The sequence below is a fragment of the Equus caballus genome, chromosome 1 (genome assembly GCF_041296265.1).
Source record: "Equus caballus isolate H_3958 breed thoroughbred chromosome 1, TB-T2T, whole genome shotgun sequence".
NCBI lineage: Eukaryota > Metazoa > Chordata > Mammalia > Perissodactyla > Equidae > Equus > Equus caballus.
This window is the reverse complement of record NC_091684.1, coordinates 117,580,349-117,593,127: the sequence shown is the minus strand read 5'-3', so window position 1 is coordinate 117,593,127 and position 12,779 is coordinate 117,580,349. Positions and strand designations below refer to the sequence as shown.

General features: G+C 37.1%; 1 protein-coding gene across 4 annotated transcripts in view; it reads right to left on the bottom strand.

The window, feature by feature from the left end:
• The window catches only part of ASB7 (ankyrin repeat and SOCS box containing 7), a 52,018-nt gene that overhangs the window by 17,873 nt on the left and 21,366 nt on the right, over positions 1 to 12,779 (bottom strand). For all 4 annotated transcript variants that reach the window (XM_023651443.2, XM_023651448.2, XM_023651450.2 and 1 more), the window contains one exon: positions 2,176 to 2,781. In XM_023651443.2, the coding sequence (XP_023507211.2) occupies positions 2,176 to 2,781 (606 nt within the window). The remainder of the gene's footprint in view (positions 1 to 2,175; positions 2,782 to 12,779) is intronic.

The window sequence follows — 12,779 nt, the reverse complement described above, 5'->3', positions numbered from 1 at the left end:
TCCTCCACTCCCCTGGCTGTGGGTCTCCATATACAGACTATACAACAGTCAACAGAGTTGAAAATCTGAGGCTAGGGTAAAATAAGAATCTCAGGGATTCACTCTGTTGGTAGGAAATCAGCCCTTGCTGTTCACCCACCCTCATTTAATTACGTTATTTTAAAGAACACATACAGCACTTAAAATGTGCCAGGCACTGTTTTATATGCACTATATATTAGCTCATTTAATCCTCACAACAAGCCTATAAGACAGATAAAATTATTCCTGATTTTGAGGCACACAGCAGGTAGGTACCCCGCCCAAGGTCACAGCTAACAAGTGGTAGAGTTAGGGCTGGAGCCCAGGTAGTCTACCTCTAGTCTATGCCGTTAACCACTGAGCAAATATTTAACAAAAGGGACTGGGGCATTTATGTCCGTAACATGCCTTCCTGAAGGCAGCCGTACTAATTTAACCAAGAGTCTCTAGGATAGAAGTTAAAGCAACAACAATTGCAACAACAAAAAAGATCTTTAGAATTTATTAAGATATACTTTATAGGCTACATACCATGATAGAATCCTAACTTCAAGAGTAACCTTCTCTTTTGCAACACCAGCACCCCTAACAGTCTATAAATGAAGACTGCTAGAAAATTTGCTGAGAATCAGCATTTGAAATTTCACTACAATCTTTTCCCGAAATGCGTCCTGGACCTGAAGAGTCAGAGTACGCTGGTGAGGAACCAGCACAGACACATCTCCATCTTAGGGTATGTGAGTGCGCCTCAAAAGCTGTTTGTAAGAGACCACCTACTACAAAGCCCAAAACACCTCTCCCAAGGCAGGGAGATCTGTGCTGCAGAACACGAGAGCCACTAGGCACTTTTGGACACTTAAATTTAAATTAATACAATGAAATAAAATTAAAAGTTCACTTCCTCAGTAACACGAGCCACATAACCAGTGCTCAACAGCCACCTGGGGCTAGTGGCTCCCATACTGGATATACAGAGAGACCATTTCCATCATCACAGAAAGTTCTGTTGGGCAGCATGCATGAGTGAGACCCTCAGTGTGATTTCTTTTTATGCTTTAGTATAAATATACTTAGTGGTAATGATTTCATCTTTTCTTATGAATACACAAAATTCAAATTACACTTCATTTCCTCATAAGATTTCTACTCCCAAGTTCAGTTCCAAGGGGGAGAGTAGATTATTTACAAGCAGACCAAGTAAACTCCTTAGCCCCCAGTACCTGGTACCCAGAATGTATTTCTTCTTCCATAATAATGACTGAAAGGTAAAAATCGGGTGAGGAAAAGGGAATTTATTACAAAGTGCAGCAGACAGCAAAAGCAAAGATTTTGTTTATAGACTTTAGCTTCATGTTGGATGTTAAGCTCTGAAACATACACTCAACTTGTTGTAAGGAAGCCTCACAAGAGAGCGTGGCTATATCCACACAAACTAATAACCCCATCAGAAAACCAACAGAACATGTGTACCACTAAACAAGGTGGGCCAGACACTTCCAGGCTTTAAAAACAAAGTGCCCACACAAAAACAGGTCAGATACAACGGAAGCCGTGTGGGCCAGGGACAGTGGCACCAAATTTTCCCCTGATAGCAAATCTTTTCTTACAATTTCTAGCATCCTTAAGCTGCATTACTAGGATATTGAAATAAATAAGACTGCTGTTTCATTTCATGTGGGTTCACATGTAATAAAGCAGAAAAGCAACAATAAAACATGAACAGCCCAGCAATAAAGCACTAATTCTAGGTACTTCCACAGCTATGGAATCGAAAATCAAAAATTCTCCTTCTAACCCTTCAATCTGAAGTCCATGAAAGCCTGGGAAGACAATGTTTATGACCAGTAAAAACTGCCTTTCCCTAACAAAGATCTTTGTTAATTTTAAAAATCTCTTCTCTCTGTCCTTTCCTCCGTTTCTTCTCTCACCATGACTATCTACCCATATGACTTTTAGTAACACAATTAAATTTTTGTGAAATCTTGTGAAATAGAGCTTTCTTTTTATTTCAGATGAATGAGGTATTACTTACCAAGCAGGGCTAATAGGAATCATTAATGCCTGGTCATTTTAAGTTGTAAAAATACCTTAAGCTCCTCAGAAGATGCAAATTTTTTTAAAAAGTGAAATAATAGTAATAATTAAATTACATACTTGTGACTTCTTGTAAGAAATCCAAACACGGTCGACTACTTCCAGAAATACTTATTGAAACAGCCAATGGGGTCTGCCCTTCATAGTTCCGTGTGTTCGTGTCCGCTCCATAATTATACAACATCCGTGCACAGAGCACATCATCCCTAAGGGCAGACAAATGTAAAGGAGTCTGTCCATCTTCTAAGCGACCCAAGTTTGTGTCTGCTCCTCTCTGAAGGAACATTCGGCAATAAGAGTGGTTGCTTTTGATCACAGCATATCGCAACAGGAAACCGTTCTGAATGTCGATGTTGGCATTGTGGTCCAGGAGGATTTTCACACAGCTTGATCTCTCTCGGATAATGGCGAGCTGAAGTGGCGTTGTACCTTTATCACTCAGTGGGTCGACCTCAGCCTTGAACTCTAGTAGGAGTCGGACAAATGAGTCCCTACCGTAGTGAGCAGCCACATGGAGGGGAGTCCAGCCATCATTGCTTTTTGCATTAATGATGTCACTCCTGTACTCAGATTCTAACATCAAGCGTGCGATCCGGGCCCGGCCGTGCATGGCCGCATAATGAAGAGCAGTGAAGCCTCCGATTAAGTCCTTAACTGTGGGATCAGCTAGAGTTAAAATCAAAATGAAAACATTAGCAGACTCTAAGACAAAACAACAAACTCGACCACGGCAGAGCACATTTTAGCCAATTCTCATATAAAATGTGAAACTATTAAACATTATAATGAACATCAACTACTTCTTTTCTCAGTTTAATTGAAGTATAGTTTTAATGGAAAATAAATTCTAGGAGAAAGGTATCAAACCTGGGTTAATAGAACGAGAAGGACTTACAAAATGTTTCAAAGATGTATAGAAAACAGAGTTCAGGTCACCACATCCCCTCTCTTTGCTGATTTAACCAACTGCTTTTGGCTACTCAACTCCTTCATCTCTGTCTTGTTTCATGTTTCTGTTCTGTTTTAACTTTTTGTTTTATTTTCTCTTGTGCTTCTTCTTGGTCTTAAGGAGAAGCATGTGTAGCAACATCTGCTGTTCTAAATTACGGATGTACTGTGGTCTGGCAGACTGTGTTGTTTTAGGATGTATTAGGTAAAAAAAAAAATTTTCTGTGGTCTGTAAAAATTGCAAAGCATGTAAGATATATGTTAAGTGATCTGGATAAATCATGTTTCCATAAGATAAAAGTCTATTTCAAATTCTTAGTTTTACAAGAACTTTGGACTTTGTAAGAATTAAACAGCACTTCGTGTGAAAAATTGGGAGAAACCTCAGCACTGTATAAATAATATTTTCTAAAACAGTTCCAAAACAGTCTCCTAAATTGACTGATTTCTGGGAAAAAAAAATGTTAAAACAAAAAAGAAACTACAAGGATTATATGCTAGTGACTCAAGTCACAAACTTTTGTCGCCTGCCCCAGATCTTCCCTGAAGTCCAGGGTCAGCTCTGCATGGCTCTCACCCCACTGGCCTTCCTGTGGAGCGGGCAGAACAGGGGCAAGAACTGCTCCCCCATACTATGTCGGTCACTTCCTGGAGGCCAGCAAGTCCAAGTGAACATAAATTGGTCAGATCTAACTACCCAGGATTAAAACGCTTTCTTCTTATAAAAGTCACCCTTAAGTTTTTGTTTGCTCATTAAAGAGAAAAACTCAAAGTGTCTGTCAAGCAAACAAAAAAATTTCCAAAGCTGTATGATTAAACATTTGTGTGCTGTTTAGTAAAATGTTATTTAGTTCTAAAATATATTATGACAGCTAGGTTTCTTAGAAAAATCTGAGGCAAAACACTACCTGTAAAATAATAATACTATGGAGAACAAAACTTTCAGTTAAGTAGTTGCTAAGGAACCCTATAAGAAATAACATTTTTAAAGTAAGCTATATCAGTTGGATTTATAAAATGATTTAATATAAATTGACAGTACACAATAGTAATATTACTTTTATCCATTTAAAGAAAATAAGGGTATCATACCTGCCTTGGTCTTCACTAAAAGAAAAATATACAGTACCTATTTACTATGTGAGTTAAAAAAAAAATGAAGGTAAGGACATTTTAACAAAGCACTTTGCTGCCATCTACTGGTAAAGCATGAACATGAGCTACTAATGTTTCCATTCGACAGGACGCTGAGCCCTCAAGTCTGTTTCGGATACCTCACTTACCTAAAGGACACTAAGTGCAGACAGGCAAGAAATCTAAAAGAACTCCTTCCATTCAAATCAAACAGTAAATCTTGCCAAGATGTCCATTTCTAATCTATACCTGACTAATCAACCGCTTCCAGACATTCTCTCTTAATCTGCTAGTGAAATTTAAGAATACCTTCTTTCACTTCTTCCACCTTTCATACACCAGGGGTGCCTTTAAATGTGCCAGCCAACATTCCTATGTGCATCCTATAGTTGTGCTAATTGACAGTAAAATTAAAATCATGTTACATGAAATTGGACTTGCATCTTTGGTTTTCCACTTTAGGTCTTTTTTAGATTCTACTTACATTTTGGTGCTATGCTGAGCTAGAAAAAACAAAGATTAACAAATCATAGCAATGATCTGCTTAGTCTCAGTAAAAACCATTAAAACACAATGTCTGAGCACACACTGGAAACATAGCACAGAACCAAGAGCTTTAGGGTAACAACGCATAAAATCTGTATAGTTACTATCTGTGAGGAATGAACAAATGGGAGATCGAAGACAAATGAAAATACAAATAAAAATTAATTTAAGGATTATTATTAGCCAATGTAATAAGATAAGAAAAAGATCTCACTTGTAACAGCAAGAGTAACTATAAAAAACATAAATACAAATTTAGCAAGAAATGTGCAAGGCACATACAAAGAAAATTTTGAACTGAACTCACTTCATGCATATCTGCTCAAATGTCCCTTCATCAGAAACGCTTTCCCTGAACACTAAGATGGCAGCCCCACCAACCTTCTACTTTGTCCCCACAGAAACATTTCTTTTTTCCAGGTGCAACCTATTTTAAACAACTTGTAGCATAGTCTGAAGAAAACCATTTAAATATATTGAAAGATTTGAATTTATCAATAAAAGTAAATAAACATTCCCTAACAATATGGTTTCTTTTTTTCCAACATCTTTATTGAGGTACAATAAAATCCACCCATTTTAAGTAAGTGTACAGGTTGATGAACTTTGACAAATTGTATAGAGTCATGTAACCATCACAACAATCAAGATATTTCCACCATCTCAAAATGTTCCTTCCTACCTCTTTACAGTTAATTCCATGACCTGATGCTGGGCCTCAGGCAAGCACCAAAGTTTTGCCTTTCTAGAATTTCATGTGAATGGAATCATATAGTATGCAGACTTTTGTGTTTGACTTATTCCACTTAGTGTGATGTTTTTGAAACTCAACCATGTTGTTGTTGTATCAAAAGTTCATTCCTTTGTATTGCTGAATAGTACTCCATAATATGCAAATACAATTATCTATTCACCAGCAGATGGACAATTGGGTTATTTGCAGTTCGAGGCTACTATGAATAAGGCTACCGTGAACATTCATACACAAGTCTGTATGTGGATATATATATTTCCATTTCACGTGGGTAAATACCTAGGAGAGAACTGCTGGGCCACATGTTAAATGTACATTTAACTTCCTAAGAAATTGCCAAACTATTTTTCGAAGTAGCTATATAGTATTACATTTTCACCAGCAATATATGAGAGTCCCACCGTTCTACATCTTCACTAATACTTGCCATCATTAGTAATTTTAACTTTACCTATTGTAGAAAGTGTAAAGTAGTAACTTATTGGGGTTTTAATGTACATTTCCATGATGACTAGTGATACCTGGCTTATTTATGTACTTTTGTAAAGTGTCTGTTCAACTCATTTACTTATTTTTATTGGGCTGTTTTTCTCATTACTGAGTTTACAACTTAATTGTGTATATATGCCCTTTGACAGATATGCTTTGTAAATATTTTCTCCTAGTCTGTTCTTGCCTTTTCATTTTCATACTGAGTCTTGAAGAACAAAAGTTTTTAATTTTGATGAAGTCAACTGTCATTCTTTTCTTTTGTTTTGTCCTTTTTGTGTCCTGTTTAAGAAATCTTTGCCCAACACAATGTCACATGGATTTCCTATGTTTTCTTCTAGAAGTTTTATACTTTTAACTCTTATGCTTAGGGCAATGATCCATTGCTAGCTGATTTTTGTGTAGAGTGAGGTCAGATCAAGCCTCACTATTTTCCATATAGATATCCAGTTATTCCAGCACAGTTTGTTGAAAAGACTATCTTTTCCCCAATGATTTATCCTGGTGTCTTTGTCAAAAACTAATTTACCACTCAAGTGTGGCTCTATTTCTGAACTCTACTGTGTTCCATTGATCTAAAAGTCTATCCACGCACCAAGCCCAGATTGTCTTGATTACTGGAGCTTCACAGCAAGTTTTGACAGCAGGTCACTATGCCCTCAACCTTTTTTAAAGCTGTTTTGGCCAATAAATTTTAGAATCAACTTGTCAACGTCTTCAAACAAGCCTGCTGGAATTCTGACTATAACTATACCGACTCTAAAAATGCAAACCTCTCCAAAACAATCTAAATAACATCAATTCTTTGAAGCCATGAATATGCAATATCTATTTTGTTTAGGTCTTCACTAATTTTCCTCACCCATGTTTTATAGTTTTCAGTGTACAAGGCTTGAACATCTTTCATTAAACTTATTACTAAATATTTTAAGTTTTGTTGCTCTTATAATGAATTGTTTTTAAATTTCATTTTCAAAATGTTAACTGCTGGTATAGAGAAATAAAACTGATTTTTGTATATTGATCTGTGTATTCTGTAATCTAGCTAAATTGACTTTTTAGTTCTAGTACATTTTTGTAGATTTCTTACAGTTTTCTACATACACTATTATGTTCCCTACAAATAAAGACGGTTTTACTTCTTCCTTTTCAATCCATAGGACTCTTCTTTGTTGTTCTTCCCTTATTCCAATAGCTAGAGTCTACAATAGAACATCGAACAAAAGTGGTAAAAGCAGATGCCCTTGACTTGTTCCTGTCTTAGAGGGAAAGCATTCAGCAGTTCACCATCTACTGTGATGTAAGTGGCAGTTTTTCACAGCTGCCCTTCCTTAGGTTTCAGAAGTCACCTTCTGCTTCTGGTTTGCTGAGTCTTCAGGACGAGTGGTTATTTTACATTATCCCATGCATTTTTTCCATCTATTGAAATAATCATTTGGTATTTACTTTTGTTTTATTAATATGGGAAATTACCATATTGGTTTTCAGATGTTAAACAAAACTTGCATTCCTCGGATAAATGCTACTTGGCGATGATGTAATACTCTTTTGTATATACTGATGGATTGGATCTGCTAGTATTTGTTAAGGACTTTTCTATCTATTGTCATGAAGGATACTAGTCTATAGTTTTCATTTCTTGCAAAGTCTTGATTCCGTTTTGTATCAGGGCACTACAAGCCTCATACAGTAAGTTTGGAATTGTTGCCTCCTCTACCTTCTCTAAGAATTTGGGTAGTATTGCTATTGTTTATTTCTTTAATATCTGAAATAATTCAACAGAGAAGCCACCTGGGCCTAAAGTTTTCTTAGTGGAAAGTTTTAATTATGAACTAAATTTCTTGGATAGATATGGGGCTAATAAATTGTTCTATTTTTTTCTTGGGTCAGTTTTGGCAATTTGTGTCTTTCAAGGAATCTGTCCAATTCTTCTAAATGTCATAAAGGTGTTTATTATATTCCTATTATCCTCTTAATGTCTGTAGCATCTGTAGTGAAAACAGTTTTTCCATACTTGATTACTAGTTTTGTGTTTTTTCTCATTTTCTTCATCAGTTTAGCTGGATTTATCACTTTTATTGATCTCTTTGAAAAGCAGCTTTTGCTTTCTGGTTTCATTTCCCCATTTCCAATTCCATTGATTTCTTTTCTTCTTCTTATTTCATCCCTATTTTAACCTTGGGTTTATTCTAGCAGTATATAAAAACTGTTTCCATATACAGTCTCCTTTCCTCTCCCTTCTTTTGTGCTATTATTGTCATATCTATTACATCTTTATGTTAAAAGCTCAATAACAGTTTTATAATTAGTTTTATGTTGTCGTCTTTTAAGAGATGACAAGCAGGGAAAATATATTTATACTGTCTATTGCAGAATGGTTCTAAGGAGGCCCCTCTCATAATCCCTGCCTCTTGATGTTCAAGTCTTTGTGTAATCCTCTTTTCTGAGTGTAAGTGGGACCTGTGACTTCCTTCTAACTAACAGAATCTCTCAAAGGTGATGGAATGTCACTACTGTGATTATGTTATGCTATATGAGGCTCCATCTTGCTAGGAGACAAACTATAGAGACTCTGCTTGCTGCCTTGATGAGGTAAGCAGCCATGACGGGAAAGTCCACAGGACAAGAATCTGCAGGTTATCTTCAGGAACCACAGGCAAGCTCCAGTCACCAGCCAGTAAAAGGCTGAGGCCCTCAGTCCTAAAAGCACAAGGAAACTAATCTGCCAACAACCTGAGTGAGCTTGGAAGTGGGCTCTTCTCCAGTCAAGCCTGAGAACAGTCTGGCCAACAACTTAAAACTGTGAGGTAACAAATCTATGATGTCTTAAGCTATATGTTTGTACAATTTGTTACACAGCAACAGAAAACAAATACACTGTTTTTTATATTTACTTGCATAATTACCTTTACCAGTGATCTTTATTTTGTGTGTGAATTTCAATTATATGTGGCCTTTTTCTTTCAGCCTGAAGGACTTCTTTCAGTACTTCTTGTAAGGCAGGTCTGAGAGCAACAAATTTTCTTCATTTATCTGGGGACATCCTTATTTCACTAACATTTTTTGAAAGACAGTTTAGCTGGATATAAGATTCTTGGTTGACAGTTGTTTTCAGCAATTAGAGTAGGTCATTCCACTGCATTCCAGCCTTTATTTCTCATGAGAAATCAGCTGTTCATCTGATGGAGGATTCTGTAATGAATCACTTCTCTAGGTACTTTCAAGGTTTTCTTTGTTTTAGGCTTTCCACATTTTGACTATTATATGTCTAGATGAGTTTATCCTACTGGGAGTTCACTGAGATTCTCAGATGTGTAGCTTAATCATTTTCATCAGATGTAGGAAGTTTTTGGCCATTATTTCTTCAAATATTTTTTCTGCCCCTTCTTCTCACCCTCTCTTTTCCGGCACTCCAATTATGCCTCCCACATATGTTGGTATTCTGATAGTGTCCTACTGCTCTATGGGGCTCTGCTTATGTTTTTTTAAATTCTTTTTTCTATATGTTCCTCAGACTGAATAATGTCTATTGATCAATTTTTAAGGTCAGTGATTCCTTCTTCCACTAGCTCAAATCTGCTATTAACCTCTGTAGCGACTTCTTCCTTTTAGTTATTGTACTTTTCAACTCTAGAATTTCTTTTTGGGGATATATATACAAATTCTATCTCTTTATTGGTAGTCTCTACTTGATGAGTCACTGTCATATTCTTCTTTAACCCTTTGGCCATGGTTTCCTTAGTTCTTTGAACACATTTATAATAGCTGCTCTAAAATTTTGTTAACTGAGTTTAAGTTCTGGGCCTCCTCAGAGATACCTTCTGGTTATATTTGCTGTATATGAGCTGTAAGTTCCTGTTTCTTAGCATGTCTCAGTTTTAGACTACATTGTAGCAACCCTGGATTCTGATCCTCACCTGTCCCAGGTGCGTTGCTATTGCTGTTTGTTTCAGTGAATTGCTTATACCAACTCTATATAGTCTGTCTCCCAAACAGTATGCATCTGCTTATGTCTCTGCTCTATTGTTGTTGTTATCATTATTGCAGCTGCTCCTAGGAAGAACACATTTGGTGAAAATAACTTATGTTTGGCCAATGACTGGTCAGAAGTGGTGCTTAGGCATCTTCAGCCTGTAAGCTTCCTCCCTTTGCCAAAGGGATATGTTTATAGGTTGGGGCACACATTCAATAATTAGGTAATCTATAAGTGTGCCCCAGCTCTCATTTTCTGGCCCCATGTTCAGCTAGGAATGAGTACATAACTGGGATCCTCTCTTAAGCAGGTATGCAACCTCCGAGATTCCCAGGAATACGGAGAAGCATATCAAAGCCCACATGGCTGTCTCCTTTACCAGGTCTGCCACTGAATGTGAGGCTACTCTGCTGCTTGCCACCAACCAGAATCACAGGCTCAGGCAGCTGTGTTGTTGGCATTTCCAGATCATTTGCTAACTAGATCAAGCCCACAGTTCTTTTCAACAATGCTCCAGGCATGGGGCATTTCCACTGAGCTCCAAAATCAAGTCAGCCCTCTCTGGCAGCAAGAAGGCTGCCAGCCCTCATGATAATGTGCTAAAGAGATTGTTGGGGGGTGAGAGGATAGATGAGAGCAGCCATTTTGGTTTCAATTTTTTTCTCCTTTCTCAAGTTTCTTAAGGTAAAAACTTAAATAAGTGATTTGAGATCACTCTTTTCTACTATAAGCATTTAAAGCTATAAACTTCTCACTAAACACTGCTCTAGTATGTCCCACAAATTGTGATACACTGTATTTTCATTATCATTCAGTTCAAAAGAGTTTAGTTTCCAAATGACTGAGGCTTTCCTACATATCTTATTGTTGTTGATTTCTAATAAAATTCCACTGCAATCAGAGAACATACTCTTATGATTTCAGTCTTTTAAATCTACTGCGACTTACTTTATTGTCAGCATATGGTTTAACCTGATGTCCATATCATGCACACAAAAAAGAATGTATATTCTGAAGGTGTTGGGTGCAATTTTCAAAAATACCAATTAGGTCAATGTGGTTAATAATGTTTTTCAGGTTTTCTCTAGTTACTGATTTATCTAGTTGTTCTATCATTTACTGAGAGGTGTTAAAATCTCCATCTATAATTGTGAAACTGTCCATTTCTCCCTATCTAAACTTTTTGCCTCATGTATTTTGAAGCTCTCTTACCAGGTGTGTGCACATTTTACGATAGTTATTCCTCCTAAAGAACTGTCCCATTTGTCATTGTGCAAAGTCTCTCTTTGGTTCTGGTAATAGTTATGTCTTGAAATCTATTTTATATGATATTAATATAGCCACTCCAGCCTTCACATGCTTACATTTGCATGGTACATCTTTATCCATTCATTTACTTTCAACCTATCTGTATTTTTAAATATAAAGTGTATCTCTTGTAGGCAGCATATAATTGAGTTGTCTACTTACCCTTTTTGTTTTTTTGTGTGAGGAAGATAAGCCCTGAGCTGACATCTGTTGCCAATCTTCCTCTTTTTCCTTGAGGAAGATTGTTGCTGAGCTAACATCTGTGCAAATCTTCCTCTGTTATATGTGGGACGCCACCACAGCATGGCTTGACTAATGGAGCTAGGTCCACGCCCAGGATCCAAACCCATAAACCCTGGGCCATTGAAGCGGAACACAAAAAGTTAACCACTACGCCACCAGGCCAGCCCCTACTTATCCTTTCTGACAATTTCTAGCTTTTAATTGGAGTGTTTAATCCATTAAAGTTTAATGTAATTATTGGCAGTTTAGATTTACCATTTTACTATTTGTCTTTCACTTGTCTCCTCTATCATTCCTCTTCTTCCCTTTACTGCTTTGTGGTTGTTCTATTAGAACATTTTTAGCATTCCATATTACTCTATTGACTTACTAGCTGTACTTCTTTGCATTATTTCTTTTTACTGATCACCGTAAGGGTTGGAATATACACACTAACCTGGTCAAAAACATTACCAGGACTTGTACAAAGGTACTATTATGTGTATTCCATTTGTGTTTAGAAACTCAAATACTTTTGGACGTTACAAAACCCTAAAAGCAGGAAAGTCAAAGTGTGCAAAATATATGTATAAGCACTGTACCCTAGTCCACTCTACATGTGATTACTCTTTTTAAAAGTTTTGGAAAGCACTGAAAGCAATTAGCTAAGGGGCACAGGCACAGGCACACCTGGAGGTCTATAAAACACTTAGGCAGTGTGTCCTAAGTATTAACACAGGAAAGAAGAGCAACAGTGAGGGAGGCAGAAAATCTAGACAAACACCTAAACTGTTGCTAATAATTCACCACAGAATCAACAGTTGGGGGGCCAGCCCAGTGGCACAGCAGTTAAGTTCACATGTTCCACTTCAGCAGCCCAGGGTTTGCCAGTTCGGATCCTAGGTGTGGACCTATACACTGCTTGTCAAGCCATGCTGTGGCAGGCATCCTACATGAAAAGTAGAGGAAGATGGCCATGGATCTTAGCTTAGAGCCAGTCTTCCTCAGCAAAAAGAGGAGGATTGGCAGCAGATGTTATCTCAGGGCTAATCTTCCTCAAAAAAAAAAAAAAAGTGCTACAGAATCAAGAGTTGGAAAGTCAGATGGTATAATGTTTCCAAACAGGATGTCCCCCCAAAATACTTTTTCATTAATGAAAAATCAAAAATTTAGAAAAGTAGCAAGGCAAAAAACAGCATCTCCTAATAACTACTGTCAACACTGATCACAGACTTTCAGCTTCTATACATCTTTTAAGATTATACACAATCATAATCATAGTCTAGTTAC